The sequence below is a fragment of the Neofelis nebulosa genome, chromosome 10, assembly GCF_028018385.1.
Source record: "Neofelis nebulosa isolate mNeoNeb1 chromosome 10, mNeoNeb1.pri, whole genome shotgun sequence".
Taxonomy (NCBI): Eukaryota; Metazoa; Chordata; class Mammalia; order Carnivora; family Felidae; genus Neofelis; species Neofelis nebulosa.
This window is the reverse complement of record NC_080791.1, coordinates 6,638,698-6,659,110: the sequence shown is the minus strand read 5'-3', so window position 1 is coordinate 6,659,110 and position 20,413 is coordinate 6,638,698. Positions and strand designations below refer to the sequence as shown.

The window sequence follows — 20,413 nt, the reverse complement described above, 5'->3', positions numbered from 1 at the left end:
TGTGTTTTATCATTTCCACCACACTTAAAATGTCATCCCCCTTCCAACCTGAAACTCTGTTGCTTTCACTTCTACAACACCTCTCCCTACTGGTTTTCTTCTTTGTACTTTAATCATGGTGGGGTTTGGGTGTCATTGATCTGTGAAGTCACGGCTTCCAAACATATCTATGTCATAGTGTGTTAGAATTTTTGGTTTACTTGGTTTTTTCCTGCCACTGGCCTGTCAAGTTCTTGAGGACCGGTATGGCTTCTTTCAATTCTGTAACTCCTTATCTATGATAGAGACAATAACTTCAGAAGTCCTTAAAAAAATGAAACTAGGTGTTGGATTCTGTAACCATTTCATTTTACCAGGACACTGTGAAACGGCCAGGTCATTTGGGGGATACAGATTCCGACCAGCCTTTTAGTGACATTTCATTTCACAGAAAAAATTCAAAAATAACAAACTTCAAAACATACCTAGCCACTGTTGCTGAGTTATTTCACACCAGTATTTTCTCACTGAAAGAATATCCTTGAGCAGTATGTTGCTGCAGTCGGCTCCATAAACAGTACCATTAAACGAATCTTTCACCGTATCCATGACATAATTCAAGAGTTCTTGACATTTTAGTCTGGGTGCTCCTATTTAAAAATAAACAAGCAAGTAAATAAAAACGTATAAATCTTAAGACAAATAAGAACACCTGGAAGTACAACTATATAAATAATTCCATGTGGGAAATTACTATTAACCTCTTTCTCACAGAGCAGGGAGCAGCAAACTATGGCCCGTGGGCAAAATGCAGCCAGCTGCCTGTTTTGGGAAATAAAGCTTTACAGGGCCACAGCCACATCCATTCATTTATGTATTGTCTACAGCTACTTTTATGCCACAACAGCAGAGCTCAATAACTGAGACAGACTAGAGAGCCTGAAAAGTCAAAAACGTTTATAGTCTGGTCCCTTGACAAAAGAAGTTTGCTGATCTCTATGGGAATATATAGCAAAAACAATCATTCATCCTATCCTTAATAATTCACAACTTCTGGAATTAGACCTAAAATGATCCAACGTTTCTTGGTACTTTTTAAAAAGAACGAATTCATTAGAATAACTTGAGATTGTAAGGAAGACATTTACACTAAAAATCAAATTACTTTCAAATCCTACAACAGCATGTATGGCATATAAGTATGTAAGGCAGTAATATTTCCTCTTTTATTTACTAGAGGTCCCAAAAATTCAGTACTAAAGGATATACTCTTAACAAAAGGATATTTAAAAACTGTTTCTTATTTTCAGCAAATCACACTGATGTTGCAGCTAAAATTTTATCCTATTTCAACATTAACAATCTTAAAACCACACATTAACATTTTTTTTGTTATAAGCTATCAGCAGGTCACAAATCATATGTATCTGATCATATTCTAGTTCAGCATTTTCATATGGTGACAACCATCAAACTACAGTAAATAAATACACACTGACATAATCGGAGTACTATTTTCATTTGTGGCCTCTATTACAATTTTAGGCATCTCTGGCCAATCATGAAATGCACAATCCCACGATCCTCTGCTTTAACACCCTGTGTATCTTTCTCTTATGGTCCTTGTAACATTTTCTTATCCATAACGTCTGTTATATTATAACATTCCTAAGGAATTAATCTCTATATTGCAACACAACCCAGCAACTGTCCTAAATAGTGTTTGCTTAGTAAACATTTATTAACCGCATAAATTAATGTCAGGATGAAATCACATTCCCCATGGTCTTAGTCCCAACATATTTCCTTCCTCTGCCAAATTTGAGAAAGGCCTCAAGAATTATGCTGACATTCTTTTCTATAAAAATCTGCCTCCAGAGGACAACTAAGTTGGCTGAAAAGGATTTAAGGAACCTCACAGAACTTAACATTTTACAAATGTGCTTTGTGCAGAAGCAGATAAATGCCTACATAAAAGAATGAACAAATGCTTATTGGTTCCTTCCCAACTGTCTTTTTTCAATCTGTTTCTTTCGTCACACTTTGAATACCAGTGCTAAGTCTGGCAAAGTCTGCACATGTGTTTCAATTCCCATCAATTCTCTCACCTCTTTGAAAAACACAAAGAAGTGAGATGACATAATAGTAACACCCTACCTTTGTTCTGAGGTTAAAGACATTTAAGTTACAAAGTTAAACCTGAAACTGGAGCACCTGGGTGGCTCAATCAGTTAAGCATCAGACTTCAGATCAGGTCTTGATCTCAGGGCACATGAGGTCACGAGTTCGAGCTCCGCATCAGGCTCTGTGGTGACAGCTCGGAACCTGGGGCCTGTTTCAGATTCTGTGACTTCCTCTCTCTCTACCCGTCCCTCACTCAAACCCCCCATCTCTCCCCTTCAAAAATAAATAAACATTTTAAAAAAATTCAAAGTTAAACCTGAAAGAAAAGGAAGCTTCAAATGAAAACAACCACTTTTCAACCATTTAAATGATCTTATATTGATAATTTTATCTACTCTTTCCTATAAACAAAATATTGATACTTCCACACATTTTCAAATGTGATGTCCACTGTTAATTTTGTGACTGAAGGTCTTTTCACTCTAATGCAAAATTACATGCTGCAAAGTTTTCTGAGGGGTTACAAATGGGCTTGGGTATCGTTCTCTCCTTACTCTCTAAGTACAGATTAAAATCTAATAAGAACCCAATGTCAGTAGCCAAGAAATCAAATTTTAATAAATGCAGGGCTATCCTACAGGGCAAAAGCAGGTGCAGAGTATTTCAGTGTAGCTTTCCTCTGTCCATGCTGGAGTCCCTGACATGGGCTTGCCCCTATCCACACAACTGGCATCTCAGAGCTGGAAAAATAAATTTCTCCTAAACCACCACTTTTTAGACTCAAGTCTCATACCACCATTCTAAAATATCATTTGCTAACCATCTGTATCCTTCTACTCAATAACGTTTACCAACACTGGCCTTTTCTGATTCTTTTTATTTTACTAAGTTCCTTATTTTAACTCCAAGATAGCCTACAGTGTCATATTTCTTTCAGGTGTCCAATATACAGTGACTCAATGGCTTTTCTGATTCTTAAACTAAACTTGGTATCGCAAAGCCACATTTTTTAAAATTTATTTTTAATTGTTTTCAGTTTACATCCAAATTAGTTAGCACATAGTGCAACGATTTAGGAGTAGATTCCTTAGTGCCCTTTAACCCATTTAGCCCATCCCCCCTCCCACAACCCCTCCAGTAACCCTCAGTTTGTTCTCTATATTTATGAGTCTCTTCTGTTTTGTCCCCCTCCCTGTTTTTATATTATTTTTGTTTCCCTTCCCTTATGCTCATCTGTTTTGTCTCTTCAAGTCCTCATATGAGTGAAGTCGTATGATTTTTGTCTTTCTCGAATTTCACTTAGCATAATACCCTCTAGTTCCATCCACATTGTTGCAAATGGCAAGATTTCATTCTTTTTGATTGCCGAGTACTACTCCATTGCGTATGTGTGTATATATATATACATATACACATATATATATATGTATATATATATATACATCACATCTTCTTTATCCATTCATCCTTCGGTGGACATCTGGGCTCTTTTCATACTTTGGCTATTGTTGATAGTGCTGCTGTAAACACTGGGGTGCACGTGTCCCTTCGAAACAGCACACCTGTATCCCTTGGATAAATGCCTAGTAGTGCAACTGCTGGGTCGTAGGGTAGTTCTATTTTTAGTTTTTTAAGGAACCTCCATTCTGTTTTCCAGAGTGGCTGCACCAGCTTGCATTCCCAACAAAGCCACATCTTTGAAGAGTGAACAGAGTTTAAGCCGAAGAGTCTGTACACAAACATTTCTGCTTCTAGCTTTCAGGATTGTATGAAGCCCATTTCTTTACATGAGCCTACAAGGATCCTGTGTTTTGATTCAAAAATATGAACTCTTTAAAGCATTCACCGCATCAGTTCAAAATGGAAATATGTGGCTCAACAGAAGCAAAAAAATCACAGTTATTTTCTTTTTTAATCAATAGAAGGCACAGTTATAGTTACAAGAGTGGGTTTTGACTGCCAAGAAAGCCACTGTGATCTCAAAATGAGTTACAAGTATAGAATAAAAGATATACGAGTCCTGCACTGCTCTGTACCAATCAGAACATACCTATAATTGAGTCCCACACTTTGAGAGAGAATTAAATTGAAGAAAATTCAGAAGAGACTGACACAAATACTAGGTCATACGAGCTGAAGGAAGTTTATCTGTTTAGCTTAGAGAAAAAGCCTCAGAGAAAATGTCATGGCTAACTTCAAATACCTCAAAGGATACCATTTTGAAAGAATTTATTGGGATGTGTCTTCATTACCTGAGAAGGCAGAAGCAATAAATAACAAAGGGAGACAAGTTTTTACTACTATTAAAGCTATTCAAAGATAGCAAAAAAAAAAAAAAAAAAAAAAAAGCCTCAAAAGGTTATGTTCATCATTAAGGCCACCTAAGGGCTAAGAACAAATAGAGGGGGTCCAAGAAGAAGAACGGGCAGCTGGAATAGTAATTTTTAATCTTTCAATCCAGGCACTACCATTCCATGCTTGCATAAATTCATCCAAATAGTTAAATCTATAGTATTAAAAACCATGATATGTACTAGAGATTAGAGTTAGCATCAACTATTACCTCAACACATTACAACCAGACTCAGGCAAAGTAACTCTTAATAAACCAGCTCGTTACAACTAACAACAGCACTTACTTTTATTTGCACATTTGATGAAGTATTTGACCAGACTACTAATTTCTTGCATCTTTTTCTGCCTGGTGGCTTGTGTTGAGGCTGATACACCTGCTTTTGCTGTTCTCAGACATTCTGTTTCTTTTTGAACATATTTCTGTAAAAATCTTCAAGAAAACAAAGTAGAATTTCAGAAAACTCATTAAATGCTTAAATTATTACAACAGTTCAGGGCGCCTGGGTGGCTAAGTTGGTTGGACGGCTGACTGCGGCTTGGGTCATGATCTCATAGCTTGTGAATTCGAGCCCCACATCAGGCTCTGTGCTGACAGCTCAGAGCCTGGAGCCCGCTTCGGATTCTATGTCTCCAACTCTCTCTGCGCATGCCCCCCACCCCCCCGCCACTCACACTGTCTCTCTCAAAAATAAACATTAAAAAAAAAAAAATTATTGCAACAATTCTAAAAAGTCCTTATGCCATTATACAGAGAACAAGCCACAATGTGCCATCGATGTACCAGCTAAATAAAACAATTTTCTCTTTCAAGGCCTAAGCCCCACCACACCCGCTTAAAGTCTGGTCTGGATCTGGAGCCTCCGTGATTTTCTGTTGCTTTCCTGCTTGCTTTTTCACCTTATTATTAAAAGCTTACAATTGTTTTAGGGCTCTTGATTCTTTATTGCCTGTTATTCTGTACAACCCACACCTTTCCTAAGCAGTTGGTAACACTTCTACCTTTGGAATTAAAGGCGGCCTAGAAAATATTCATGATTAGCTGAAAGTGCCAAGTGCATCTCTGACCGATCTGAACAGTTTACGCAAAAGTCATCTTTAGATAATAACTATAGTTGTGGTATTTGAAATAAACTAACCAGAGGAAGAGAAGCATGTATTTTTCATGTTATCTGCACTGAAATCTGTAAGTCATTCCAGTACCAAATACGCAGTAAAAATAAAAGTGTTCTTTCTAAATACTAACAACTTCCTTGACTGAAAATGTTGTTTCATGTTTCCCAGTATTCTCTATTAATTTAAAATATTTCACTCATGTGCCCTAAGTCTTACAATCTATTTCTAGTTACAGACTTCACAGTTAAAAATTATATTTTAATGTAAAAAAGCATCAATTCTGTCTGCCACTCCAGTCCACTAATCAATTCTGTCTTTCCAATGCCTGAATCCTGAATTTTGTTTGTTATTGTTAAAATTTAACATATGGCAGTTACTTACAGCAATATAGATGTAAAAATAACAGGGGTGCGGGTGGGACTCAGTCAGCTGAACATCCGGCCCTTGGTTTCAGCTCAGGTCATGATCTCACAGTTTGTGGGTTCAAGCCTGGGTGTCAAACTCCACAAGCACTGACAGTGCAAAGCCTGCCTGGAATTCTCTCCCTCTCCCTTTCTCTCTGTCCCTCACCCTCCTGCATGCTCTCTCTCTTTCTCTCAAAATAAATAAACAAGCTTTAAAAGATGCAAAAATAATAAAGTACTTTTTATAACTTAATTTTTTTCTCGAATTAGAAATTAAGACTTTTGAACTAACTAGTATGAAAGGAATTTTCTCTAATCTTTTCATTCCTTCCTTCCTTCCTTCCTTCCTTCCTTTATTTATTTATTTATTTATTTATTTATTTATTTATTTATTTTCTAGAGAGAGAAAGCACCAAGTAGGAAATAGCAAAGAAAGAGGATTTTGCCAAAGTCAAAAATCAACTAAATCTGCATAGCGCAGAGCCTGACATGGGGCTCGAATTCATGAAGTGTGAGATCATGACCTGAGCTGAAACCGAGAAACAGACGCTCGACATACTGAGCCACCCAGGCACCCCAGAATTTTCTCTAATCTTGAGTGAGATATGTCTAAGACCTTTTATTGATCAAATGACTTAAAAAATGTAACTTTTTCTACATGAACATCCTTTAAAACTTATGTTTCAGATGAATGTTAAGCACCAATTTTATATACGAAGCACAATTGTATATAGGGAGCAAAGTAACACCTACATACACAAAAATACCACAACAAATAAAAATGAAAGCAAAAACTAAAGACGCTAAAATGAAATTAGAATGGAATACCTAAAAACAGCATCCCAATTCAAGTATTTCCCTTGTTTGGAATCTGAATGCCGATCTAAGTGTTGAACAGTTTCAGGATCCCGGATAAGGCGCTTAAATTTCTCAACTTCTTTCTGAAAATGAAGAAGAACATGGTAATGGGTTGCCAATCACACACCTGCTACAAGGAAATATAAAATTTCAGGAATTTACTACCCTTCGTTCTGTAGCTCTATCGTGTTCCAATTGACGACAGCAAATAAGCAGATCGTTAAGTGCTAGACTCATGGTTCAGAATTTCAGAAAACGTCACTGTAAAAAATACATACATGCAAAATTACTTTAGACCTTCGGATTGTGGTATTAATACATAGGCAGGTCAAACTACACAACTAGAGATATACTGTGCTCAAACATACAGTGGTTTTCCTTAACGTTTCCATGTTCAACTGAGATTTTCTTAAAATATATCAAAACAAAGCTTCAAACATGTAAATTTGTGTGCAGCAGTGGGATAAAAATAGAAAACATGTAATTTATTGTTCTGAGAACTTTTCTTTTTTTTTTTTTAATTTTTTTGTTAATGGTTTTATTTATGTTTAAGAGACAGAGACAGAGCGTGAGCAGGGGAGGGGCAGAGAGAGGGAGACATAGAATCCGAAGCAGGATTCAGGATCTGAGCTGTCAGCACAGAAGCCAACATGGGGCTCGAACTCAGGAACTGCAAGATCATGACCTGAGCTGAAGTCAGACACTTAGCCAACTGAGCCACCCAGGCGTCCCTGAGACCTTTTCTAGGAGACATGATACTTCTATTTTTTTTTTTTCAATATATGAAATTTATTGTCAAATTGGTTTCCATACAACACCCAGTGCTCATCCCAAAAGGTGCCCTCAACAATACCCATCACCCTCCCTCCCCTCCCTCCCACCCCCCATCAACCCTCAGTTTGTTGTTTTTAAGAGTCTCTTATGCTTTGGCTCTCTCCCACTCTAACCTCTTTTTTTTTTTTTTTCCCTTCCCCTCCCCCATGGGTTTCTGTTAAGTTTCTCAGGATCCACATAAGAGTGAAAACATATGATATCTGTCTTTCTCTGTATGGCTTATTTCACTTAACATCACACTCTCCAGTTCCATCCACGTTGCTACAAAAGGCCATATTTTGTTCTTTCTTGTTGCCACGTAGTACTCCATTGTGTATATAAACCACAATTTCTTTATCCATTCACCAGTTGATGGACATTTAGGCTCTTTCCATCATTTGGCTATTGTTGAGAGTGCTGCTATAAACATTGGGGTACAAGTGCCACAATGCATCAGTACTCCTGTATCCCTTGGGTAAATTCCTAGCAGTGCTATTGCTGGGTCATAGGGTAGGTCTATTTTTAATTTTCTGAGGAACCTCCACACTGTTTTCCAGAGTGGCTGCACCAATTTGCATTCCCACCAACAGTGCAAGAGGGTTCCCGTGTCTCCACATCCTCGCCAGCATCTATAGTCTCCTGATTTGTTCATTTTGGCCACTCTGACTGGCGTGAGGTGATATCTGAGTGTGGTTTTGATTTGTATTTCCCTGATGAGGAGCGATGTTGAGCATCTTTTCATGTGCCTGTTGGCCATCCGGATGTCTTCTTTAGAGAAGTGTCTATTCATGTTTTCTGCCCATTTCTTCACTGGGTTATTTGTTTTTCGGGTGTGGAGTTTGGTGAGCTCTTTATAGATTTTGGATACTAGCCCTTTGTCTGATATGTCATTTGCAAATATCTTTTCCCATTCTGTTGGTTGCCTTTTAGTTTTGTTGGTTGTTTCCTTTGCTGTGCAGAAGCTTTTTATCTTCATAAGGTCCCAGTAGTTCATTTTTGCTTTTAATTCCCTTGCCTTTGGGGATGTGTCGAGTAAGAGATTGCTACGGCTGAGGTCAGAGAGGTCTTTTCCTGCTTTCTCCTCTAGGGTTTTGATGGTTTCCTGTCTCACATTCAGGTCCTTTATCCATTTTGAGTTTATTTTTGTGAATGGTGTGAGAAAGTAGTCTAGTTTCAATCTTCTGCATGTTGCTGTTCAGTTCTCCCAGCACCATTTGTTAAAGAGACTTTTTTCCATTGGATGTTCCTTCCTGCTTTGTCAAAGATGAGTTGGCCATACGTTTGTGGGTCTAGTTCTGGGGTTTCTATTCTATTCCATTGGTCTGTGTATCTGTTTTTGCGCCAATACCATGCTGTCTTGATGATGACAGCTTTGTAGTAGAGGCTAAAGTCTGGGATTGGGATGCCTCCTGCTTTGGTCTTCTTCTTCAAAATTACTTTGGCTCTTCGGGGCCTTTTGCGGTTCTATATGAATTTTAGGATTCCTTGTTCTAGTTTCGAGAAGAATGCTGGTGCAATTTTGATTGGGATTGCATTGAATGTGTAGATAGCTTTAGGTAGTATCGACATTTTGACAATATTTATTCTTCCAATCCATGAGCACGGAATGTTTTTCCATTTCTTTATATCTTCTTCAATTTCCTTCATAAGCATTCTATAGTTTTCAGCATACAGATCTTTTACATCTTTGGTTAGATTTATCCCTAGGTATTTTATGCTTTTTGGTACAATTGTGAATGGGATCAGTTTCTTTATTTGTCTTTCTGTTGCTTCATTATTAGAGTATAAGAATGCAACTGATTTCTGTACATTGACTTTGTATCCTGCAACTTTGCTAAATTCATGTATCAGTTCTAGCAGACTTTTGGTGGAATCTATCGGATTTTCCATGTATATGATATTTCTATTAAAACGTAAAAGATAAACAGAAGACAGACAGGTCAAGAACAAGGAAAAGGGCACCCAAGGATTTAACACTTTAACAGCAGCACCCTTTCTTATATGTAGCGATGTGTCATTTGTTGAGCCAAAAGTTTAATTTGCTGTGCTCTGGAATTGATAGCTAGGAGGTTATCAGAGCTGGCAAACCTTGCCTAGCACTTAAGTCTCAACTGGCTTGATGGTTCTCACTTAAAAAAAAAAAATTGTTTTTAACGTTTATTTATTTTTGAGAGAGAGACAGAGCATGAGTGGGGTTGGGGCAGAGAGAGAGGGAGACACATAATCTCAAGTAGGCTCCAGGCTCTGAGCTGTCAGCACAGAGCCTGATGTGGGGCTTGAACTCACAGACAGTGAGATCATGACCTGAGCTGAAGTCAGATGCTTAGCTGTGCTGACAGCTCAGAGCCTGGAGCTTGATTTGGATTCTGTGTCTCCCTCTCTCTCTCTGCCCCTCCCCTGCTCATGCTCTGTCTCTGTCTGTCTCTCAAAAATAAATAAAATGTTAAAAAAATTTAAAAAAAAATACTACAGAGATATCCCTTGCAAAAGTCAAAAATCAACTACATCTTACTGGGCTTGAATGCCATTGCTGTAGCTCTCCTCTTAGGTTTTTGAACATAATCAAGCCTACCTCTGATGACCTTTAAAAGAACTCATATAAGAAAAGCATTTTGTGTCATTAATTGTGAGTCACTTTACAAAGAAGCTTCATCTTTGTTACACTATAAATATTTACAAAGAAAATATGTACCTTTTTTTGTGTATTACCTATCTCAAGAGGCAAGGGGGGGGGGGGGTGTCTTTTACCCATGCATTCACATAAATTCTACTCATTCTTTAAAGATCAAGTATGTTTCCCTGCTGCTATTTCACTCACAGGATCTTAAATCCGGAACTGAGAGAACACATCCAATCTTCGTACAAAGAAATCTCTCCTACAAAATTATTTCAACACTCTTTTAACATCCAGTGAAGGCACACTACCTAATGAGCCTACCTATTGCACTGGTAGAAAAGTCTAAGTCACTTCTTCATTTTTATTCATTGGTTGTTCTGACTCTTATCCCTAGTACAACCTCCTCTACACTGCTGTGGATTACAGATTGTATTTACTTGACAGTCTTATTTGTTTGGTCGTAAACTTCTCGGGGAAAACAACTATTATTTTCATGTTCATGCTATTTTCATTTCCATTCCTCACAATTTTATCTAGGACTCTTCCCCCTTCTTACTCACTCTTAGCTTAAAACCCTCTTGGAGTGAGTCAATATGGAAAACAAAACTGGGATTGTAACCAATGAAAACACCTTAGCAATATCCAAAGAACCATAAACGTAGGCACATTTATTTCTAGATATACTAAACGTGTTGTTTGTAATGTAAAAAAAAAAAAATCACATGTTTACTGACCACGTGACACTTCCAGGAAGATGTAGCCCTCAAATTTTCTTTTTTAAAGCTGTGATTTTTCTGCTGGCTTCCTTCTATTTTTCTCTCTTCCGTTTCCCAAAAATGGATTACTTTCAAGAAAACACAACAGTCCAATCAGGAAATGTTCAATCACTGATACATGCAGCATTTACTGAGCAACAACTGTGTTCGAGGTACTATGTTACGGGTAAGAGACACAAATCCTACCCTTGTGGAGTCAGAAGTGGTGAGGGAGAGTGACGACAAACGAGTACACTGAAAAATAAATGTATAATTCCAAACTGATATATGACTCAAAGGAAACACAATATACAATAACAATGGAGAAGATCACTTTTGATAAGGAGCCAGGGAACACATCCCAGCAGAGGTTACAACAAAGCCAAGATCTGAACGGGTGCCAATCAATGAAACAGCTAGAGGGCCAACATTGCAGCAGAGACTAGTATCACCAAAAGGTCTTAAAATGGAAAAGTGCAGGTATGTTGGAGGAAGTGAAAGAAAACCAAAGAACTACAAAGCAGTCAGCTACAGCAAAAGAGTCAACAGATCAGGTAGAATTTGATTAATACATTCATCCAGAACTATCTACATTCCACTACCAACATGCAGTTAAACAATACACATTTCCTAAGCAACAGCCTCTGAAATGGCAAATCCAATGTCCCTTTTTAGATCTCCACCAAGTTGGTCCCTTTACAGAATTTGACAATGATACCTACACCCCATCTTCCCGCATACAATTCTGCCCTTGGCATGCCATTCTTTCCCGGTGTAATAGTGTGGGCTCTGTACTTAGATTATACTGGTTCAAATCCTCATCCTGCCATTTACAAACTGTATAAGCCTGAGCAAGATAGCTATTTCCTCTAACGTCAGTTCTGTCAACGATAAAATAAAAAACAATACCAAAGGTATTGTAAGGGTGCCTACTTCAAAGGTTTTGTAAGGGTGCACGAGCGTGTTTAACACAGTGCCTGGAACACAGCAAATGCCCAACCATTGCTAGCAATTATCATTATTCCCTTTGTTTCCTTAATCTTTTTTGCTGGTTCTTCTTCCACCCACACCTGCAAGAGGATCTTTGTGTCCTTACTTCTCAACCTATGCTCTCCCAGGGTTGTCTTATCCATCCCTAAGACCCCACCATGCTGAAAATGCCCACATCTTTCAATCCACGCCAGACCTCACTCTTGAGCTTCAGAAACCTTCCACACTTTATGCCTTTACATGCATTTCCCCTTGTCTGCAAGGCCCCTACCATACCCCTCCGGGTTCAGTGGCAACTGAACAATTGGAGGTCTTACCACACAACCTCATTTGCTCCTCTGCCGTCACAGTTCTCTTTCAGATTATCCCCCTGAGCTCTAAGGGTCCTTTTACTTCCTGTGTCCAGCGGGGCACACGGGTGGCTCGATCCTTTGAGCATGGGGCTCTCGATTTCTTTTTAGGTCATGATCCCAGGGTCGTTCGATCCAGCCCAGCGCTGAGCTTGGAGCCGGCCTGGGATCCTCACTGTCCCTCCCTCTGCCACTCTTTAAAACAAAACAAAACAAAACAAACAAACAAACAAAAAAGCCTAAAACTTCTCGGTACCCTGCAAGAACAACAGCGAACGCTCTTGAGTGCTCACCACAGGCCAGAATAATCACAAGGGAGACTGTACAGCGCGGTTGCAGATGTCAGCCAGAATTCCAGCTCCAGCAAAAGTAATTCCACACTCCGCGCTCCAACGCACGCCAATCTAGTTTAAACCTCAACAGATGCTCGTAGATCACATCTAATAAAGAAGAGGGGGGGCATGATTAGTCAAGTCATTTAGTTACAGCTGGTCCATACGGGGACAGAGAAAGGGGACGCGCAGGACTCAACGCGGCATTTGGCAGAAGAGTCCCGGCTATTAACTCCGCTAAGTCCGCTACGGGATCGCAGAGAGAGCGGGAGAAAGTGCAGCGCTGAATAATACGCCTCTAGAAAGCAGCAGGGTACACCGGCCATCAGGGGGCTGGCACAGAATGGCTTGGACGCCCCTCAAGTACCCCCACGCAGAAGCCGCTGCCTGCTCGCCGCAAACCTACCGCTGCACTCGAACGGCCAGAGTGCAATTTCCCAAAGCGGAGGCAGCGGCTGCAGCCTAAATCCCGCTCCACTCGCCTTTCCCCGCGTCCACAGCGGCTCCAGCCGAGTAGACACCCACTATTCCCGCTTCCGGTTCAAACGCGGCGTGCCCGCACAGCCTGGGTGTCCGGAGGAAGAAGTCAGAGTGACCCAGAAGCGGGCACGGTCTGCCCATGCGCGACGACCCCCGCACGCTCTCCGCCTCCTGCCCTCGCTCCCCTCAAAACATTCGGCTCGTCTGAGCGAACGCGCCTGCGCGTCGCCGGCCAATGGCATGCGAACTTGAGCTCTCCGCTCGCCCTCCGACTTGGGCTCCGGCGCCTGCATCCCACCTCCTCGCCGCCTTCAGCCCCACCCCTCCTAACGCGAGGACGGAAGTGACGACAGTTCCGACGGGAACGGAGGCGGGTTTCATTTCGGCGCCTTTCTTTCTCCGGCGGAAGCGATTGGCGGACGTGGGGCGAAAGAGGCGGGCCAAATTGCCGCGGGTTCGGTGCCGCCACTGGAACCGGGAGATGCGGCGCAGGAGCTGTCGGTGTGTGGGCTTTCACCTGAGTCTCGTCTCCTATTGCGGTTCCTGCTGCGGCTTCGGTCATGCTGTTACCTTCGGACATTGCGCGGCTGGTTCTGGGTGAGTGCAGGCGCGGGAGGGACAGTTATTGGGCCAGGCAGAGCAGGACGGAACGACCTTTGGGGCCAGAGGTTCTCCCGGGGCGGGGAGGCTCTGGGGCTTTGCCTCCGCGTTTGCAAGTTCTGACCGGCGGCCGTTCTCCCCCAGCCGGGCTCTCGGACCGCTTAAGCCTCTTTGTGTGGATGCTGCGCTCCCCGGAGGCTGCGTGGCGAGGGGAGGGCCCAGGAGAAGCCCGGGCGGAACACCTGAGGCCCGGATTCGGAGGGGGAGCCGGGCCTGCAAGCTTCGTTGGGACCCCTGCAAGGAGCCTTGTGGACGAGACGGACGGACCCACGTTCTAATTAGGAAAAATGAGGACGTCCCTGAGCCACCCGGTCGTGCAGAAAGACCTTCCCGACGCCCTATTCGTCCCTCGCCCTTAGAACTACGAATGTGGGGCGAACGGGGGTGATCTTGCCTCCCCATCCCTCACCCTCCCTCCCCGCAGTTAGTCGTCCGGCACCGAGGTCTGAAATGCCAGCTGCATGTTCTAAAACAGGACGGGCGAGCAATTTCGCAGAGGAAATGCCTTCCAGTTGAACGTTTTCTAGCTCTGATGGTTAGTGTTTTCCTCCATTTGAGGACGGTCGGTTCAGCGGGCCTGTTGTCAGGGCGTATTGTTTCTGTGGGAAACGGGTTTTGTTGTTGTGTGTCCCCAAAAGAATGGAGAGGGTCGTGCTGCTGAGCACCAGATCTGTAGGAAGCTCAAACCCTCAGATCCCGAGCCAGTGGTTTGCAGACCTCATACGCGACACCCCTGAAAGTAAATGGTAAACATCTGTGATGAAATTTCCCGTCGTGTACACAGTAGTTGCTACTGTTACCTTATTGTTAGAAAATCCCATTAGTCTTACTTTTTTAAATACTCAGCCCTGCCCAGAAAAACAGGCCTTCGTGCACGGGGCTTTTGATGAGCACATTTTGCAGGAAACAGGAGAGACTAACGGTTCCACAGCCCGTTTTTGGAGAAACTAGTGACATAAGCTTAAACTAGTATTTTTGCTAATGTTTGGTTACTGTTTTGTCCACTTTATGAGAACTTATCAGTAGTTAGTCTCCATCTTTATCTGTGAGGAAAAAGCTGGCTATCTTGTAATTGTTAGTTACATTTATGAGGTTTATGGTAAACCTCATAACCTAAAGTAGACTTTCCCAGTGTTGAAGATAATATTGACATACTTTGTTTTTTCTTGAAGGTGTATCATTTGGTTATGAATTTTTGAGTTTTGGCAATTTGGTTAATCCACCGGATCTTATGTAACTATAGAAGTCCTTAACAGGGTTTCTCACCTTGTTCGCTATTGACTTTTGGCACCAGATAATTATTTATTATGGGGAGCTGTCCTGTGCATTGTGAGATGTTTAGATACCTGGCATGTATGGATAGATGCCAGTAAGACCTCAGTCCCACCCCCCACCCACTTATGACATTTTAACACATGTCTCTAAATATTGCCAGTTTGTTCCCTGGAGAGCAAAATCACCCCCAGCTAAAAACAACCGGTCTTAAAGCAATATGATTTTCTAACTGGAATAATCCACACCTACTTGTGTTCTCCACAAGCCATCTGCTCTGCTTGACTTCCTAGTTTTTTTAATGGATAAAAACTCCAAATTAATTGTTTCTTTTCCTAAAATTATTTGTCATTCACATTCCATTTTAATTGCCACCAGTCCTACTTAATATGCCCGCCCCTCATGCCTTCTTTTGGACTTCTTTAGTGGCTTCTCAAATAGTCTTGCTATTGATATTTACTACTGAACAAGTCTGCCTAAAGCATTCACATTACACCTCCTATTCTAAAAGTTGAAAAACGTATGCACTTCCCAAAATTTAAAGTTGTGCAAAAGAGTATAGTGTAATACAAAAGAAAAGGTCTCCCCACCCACACCCATTCGTAGTCTTCTCACTTAGTATTATGTATCTTGAAGTTATGTTAGCACCTGGTGATCCATAATTACAAAGCATAGAAGCCTAAAATAGTAATAGTTTCATTATTTCCTTATGATTCTTCTTTCAGTACAAAGCACCTTTTTCAGCAGCTCCCTTTTTGTTGGTTCCTTTTATTCATAATGTTCTTTAAGCAAATCTTTGCTTAGTATCGGACACTGTACTAAATGCTAAGAATAGACAAGTTCTCCCTTTAGAGTTCACATAATTAGGGTTGTGTTTTTTTTCTTTTACCCTTACGCGTGTACCCCTCCTGCCCCCCAAATACTGTTCCTAGACCCCACCTGATGTTCCATCTAATGCCGTGTTTACTTATGTTTGTGAAATGTACATAATATAAATATATACAACACTTGAGCCATTTTTAAGTGTATGATTTTGTGGCATTGAGTACATTTACATTGTTCTGTAACCATCACCATCATCGACCTGTAGTTTTTCATATTCCCAAACTGAAAGTTGCCTTTTTGTCCTTGGTATTTTTGATCAGAGATTAATAAGACCAGCTTCGAGGGTTCTTGGAAGCCCCCCAAAACTGTCTGTAAAGATTTATGTACAGTTGGGCATTTTTATGGGTGTAGGATCCAGAACTGTTTTCGGATTTCTCAATAGGTTTGTTCCTTTCTATATGATTCAGAGTCCGTTCAGGAAAACTTAAAACCAATGTGAGTATTTAAAGGGAAGGAATTTAATGAGAGAATTGGTTACACTGGTGATCGAAGAACTAAGAAGACAAGCAGCTTATGTGAACAGACTCAGAGTAGCCTCAGCAGGAAGCCACTATGATAATCAGGAGGACAAGGAGAGATGAAGCAATCCAGAGGCTGGGTTCTCTCTGGGGAAGATGGAAGGTAGACTTGTCTGGTGAGGGAGCAGTTGTCACAGAGGATATTCTGCCAAGGTAAAGAAGAAGTGAGAGAAAACAATATGGCTTCTTCCAGTTGCCCTCCAGTCCCCCACCAGTGCTTCGCATTGTTTGGATGCAGCTAGAAGCCAGCTGACCTGGAGCCTAGGAAACATTGTGTGGGGTCAGGTTTCCTATCTTTCGCAGCAGAGAAAGAGGAAGAAGAGATTGAAAGCAAACAGAACCAAAATTGACACACTCCTGGAAGGTCAAGAGCCACTGATCCTATTCACCTGTATATAGCTAAGACATTGTAAATACTTGATAAATATTTACAAACGTTCAACTGTGATCGTAACAGTTCTTTTTGCCTACTGACGTCATTTACCCATGTTTTCTGTTTTTATTCAGATTGTGTTTATTCATATTATTTATTCTTAATAATATGTCATTGCTGACATTTACAGCTTTTTATGATCCTTACTCATTCTGTCTTTTCGGTTGTATCTCCAGCTGTTCTCTTTCATATACGTTGTGCTTCCTCCAAACTGGGCATGTTCTCCATACATGCTTTTCATCAGCTTTGTTGGGGATTCCCCAACCATCCTTTGAGACTCAACATCTTTGTGATAGTCATAATTTTCCCCAAGTCTAGTAATACTTTCTCTAGCCCCATCCCCTCAGGAAGTAACTCCTATTGTGTTACTACCTTTTCTTTGTATTACAGTTACTTGCATATATATCTTTTGGGTCCTTTTAGGTAACTTCTTTATAGACAGAAACTTTTGTTATTTGTGAATCTAGTTACATCAGTAAGTTAAGTCTTCCCAAGAATCACTTTCTTTTTTTAATTTTTTTTTATTAGTTTTCTTTATTTTTGAGAGGCAGAGAGAGACAGCGCGTGAGTCGGGAGGGGCAGAGAGAGAGGGAGGCACAGAATCCGAAGCAGGCTCCAGGCTCTGAGCTGTCAGCACAGAGCCCAATGCGGGACCTGAATCCCCGGACCGTAAAATCATGATCTGAGCTGAAGTCGGATGCTCAACTGACTGAGCCACCCAGGTGCCCCAGAATTACTTACATATTTAAAATATCATTAATCATTAAATAATTGGATAATTTCTGGAAAAGTATTATGTGTCGGAGATTGGGGCACCTGGGTGGTTCAGTCAGTTAAGCTCAGGTTGGGCTCAGGTCACGATCTCATGGTTGGTGAGTTCGAGCCCGGTGACGGGCTCTGTCTGACAGCTCAGAGCCAGGAGCCTGCTTTAGATTCTGTGTTTCCCTCTCTGCCCCTCCCCTGCTTGCATTCTGTCTCTCCCTGTCAGAAATAAAACAGTTTTTAAAAAAAATATGAAGGAGTTATTTTCAAGTCGGGGGGTTTGAGATCTCTTGCTTTCTTCATGAGGCACCTCTCTTTCTTTCTCCATAAATAGAATGAAAGAAGATCGACTCTTGCCATGAGTCTAAAATTTTAATACTCTAGGTATAATTAGGATTTTATCTTTCCTTCTCTTTTCTAGTTATATTTCCCCTTTGGTCTATTTTGTTACTCATTACTCCCTCCACTGAAAAGCAGGCTGAAGACAGTATTATATTAAGAAAAAAGGAAACTCAGGCATGCTTTCTTACCTTTTGTACATCTTTGAAAATAAGTTTACATAAAAGTTGTTTTTAGAAGTAAAAAATAATCACTGTTAATTAAAGAGTAATTATATGTATTATAATAAGATCTTTGACCCCTATTTTGTATTTTCATTGTAAATTTTGACATTTGGAATAATTTATACCTAAAACTTCCACTATTATTATTTTTTTTTTTACAATTTTTTATTAAATGAAAATTTTACATACAGTGGAAATCACTCATTCTCAGTTCTGTGAGTTTTTGTTTTATTTAATTTTTTTAATTTACATCCAAATTAGCGTCTGGTGCAACAATGATTTCAGGAGTAGGTTCCTCAGTGCCCTTTACCCATTTAGCCCATCCCCCCTCCCATAACCCCTCCAGTAACCCTCTGTTTGTTCTCCATTTTTATGAGTCTCTCATGCTTTGTCCCCCTCCCTGTTTTTATATTTTTGTTTTCCTTCCCTTATGCTCATCTGTTTTGTCTCTTTAAGTCCTCATATGAGTGAAGTCATATGATTTTTATCTTTCTCTGACTTAATTTCACTTAGCATAATACCCTCCAGTTCCATTCATGTAGTTGCAAATGTCAAGATTTCATTCTGATTGCCGAGTACTACTCCATTGTGTGTGTATATATGTGTATATATATATGTATATATACACATATATACACACCACATCTTCCTTATCCATTCATCCTTCGGTGGACATTTGGGCTCTTTCCATACTTTGGCTATTGTTAATAGTGCTGCTATAAACATGGGGGTGCACGTGTCCCTTCGAAAGAGCACACCTGTATCCCTTGGATAAATGCCTAGTAGTGCAACTGCTGGGTCATAGGGTAGTTCTATTTTTAGTTTTTTGAGGAACCTCCATACTGTTTTCCAGAGTGGCTGCACCAGCTTGCATTCCCAACTTCTATTATTCTAATAGAATTGGTCACGATCTAGTACTTGATGATAAGTAAGCTTTTAGTAAGCAAATAACTGGTTATATATATATATATATATGTGTGTGTGTGTGTGTTTGTGTATACATATACATCTGCGTGTGGTGTATGTATATATATGTATGTGTAAGCTTTGAAGTAGTCAAAACGGTGAAGTAGGCACTTAATACAATTACCACATTGTTTTGGAAGTCTTAAGACAAAAGTAAAGCAAAATACATCAAGTCTAATCTAAAGTGTCCAATCTGGATCGCCCAAAGTTGGGCATGTTTTTTGTTTTGTTTTTAAAGAATTGGTGTGTTTTTTTTCTTATGATTTTATTTTTATTTTTTTTTTAATTTTTTTTAACGTTTTATTTATTTTTGAGACAGAGAGAGACAGAGCATGAACGGGGGAGGGGCAGAGAGAAAGGGAGACACAGAATCGGAAGCAGGCTCCAGGCTCTGAGCCATCAGCCCAGAGCCCGATGCAGGGCTCCAACTCACGGACCGCAAGATCGTGACCTGAGCTGAAGTCGGACGCTTAACCGACTGAGCCACCCAGGCGCCCCTTAAGATTTTATTTTTAAGTAATCTCTACACCCAACATGTCACTCAACAACACGAGATCAAGGAATCGCTGGCGGAGCCAGCCAGGCGCCCCTGAAGAATCCTTTTACTTCATCTGAAGCAGTCATCAACCCAGATGGTATTCTGATTCCACTGTCCAAATCACATCAGTCTAGAATAATTGACCCCACCTTCAGGACCACTCAGAATCTGGGATTTTAGGATGCTGTGGGTATTTGGGGTTTTTTCCTAACTCTTTATGTAACCTGATACAGATCTTGGAAAAACCATTTAATGTCGTCTGTGCCCAGTTTCTTCTTCAGATTGAGGAAGCCCAAGGTCCATCTCAGGTCTAAATTCTTTGATTCCTGGATAAAGAAATCTGCAGGCAGGAGGCTCTCGTCAGTGTCTCTGGTAGGGTTCCTAGTGCCCTGCAGCCCAGCAGCAGAATGAAGCTCACTTACTGAAGGGCCACCTCATGACTTAATGGGCTTTGATGTGGGCAGCTACGTTTTAATTTTCTCTGAGAGCACATTCCCTGGGGTAAACTGTGCTTTGCAGTGGAATAATGACCATGTCAGATACTTGGATTGCTAGAGAGTATCTCATTTAGAAGTCAGTTTCAAATCACGTTGCTCTGGTAGTTTTTCTATCAAAACAAAAGCTCCCAAACGAATATTTATCTCGG

At 40.6% G+C, this 20,413-nt stretch overlaps 2 protein-coding genes and 1 long non-coding RNA gene across 13 annotated transcripts in view; 2 read left to right on the top strand and 1 right to left on the bottom strand.

The window, feature by feature from the left end:
* Nucleotides 1-13,347, bottom strand: part of ATM (ATM serine/threonine kinase) — a 131,349-nt gene extending 118,002 nt beyond the window's left edge. For 2 of the 11 annotated variants that reach the window (XR_009249437.1, XM_058686671.1), the window contains exons 1-7: nucleotides 13,097-13,347; nucleotides 12,652-12,798; nucleotides 10,998-11,107; nucleotides 6,999-7,094; nucleotides 6,804-6,916; nucleotides 4,743-4,888; nucleotides 465-629 (exon numbers count right to left, since the gene is read on the bottom strand). Coding sequence is in view for 10 of the 11 variants with exons in the window: in XM_058686671.1 (XP_058542654.1) it covers nucleotides 465-629; nucleotides 4,743-4,888; nucleotides 6,804-6,916; nucleotides 6,999-7,070 (496 nt within the window). In the remaining variant the exon portion in view is untranslated. Of the gene's footprint in view, nucleotides 1-464; nucleotides 630-4,742; nucleotides 4,889-6,803; nucleotides 6,917-6,998; nucleotides 7,095-10,997; nucleotides 11,108-12,614; nucleotides 12,799-13,092 lie in introns of all 11 variants that reach the window. The other 9 variants (XM_058686661.1, XM_058686667.1, XM_058686669.1 and 6 more) reach the window with 8 other exon arrangements.
* LOC131486773 (uncharacterized) lies at nucleotides 186-4,128 on the top strand. Its single transcript, XR_009249439.1, has 2 exons — nucleotides 186-243; nucleotides 3,761-4,128. It is a non-coding gene; the product is annotated as an uncharacterized LOC131486773 (long non-coding RNA).
* Nucleotides 13,348-13,466: 119 nt separating the features above from the next.
* The window catches only part of LOC131486769 (protein NPAT), a 51,135-nt gene continuing 44,188 nt past the window's right edge, over nucleotides 13,467-20,413 (top strand). Inside the window, exon 1 of the mRNA XM_058686679.1 lies at nucleotides 13,467-13,767. Coding sequence (XP_058542662.1) covers nucleotides 13,731-13,767 — 37 coding nt within the window. The 5' untranslated portion in view covers nucleotides 13,467-13,730. The remainder of the gene's footprint in view (nucleotides 13,768-20,413) is intronic.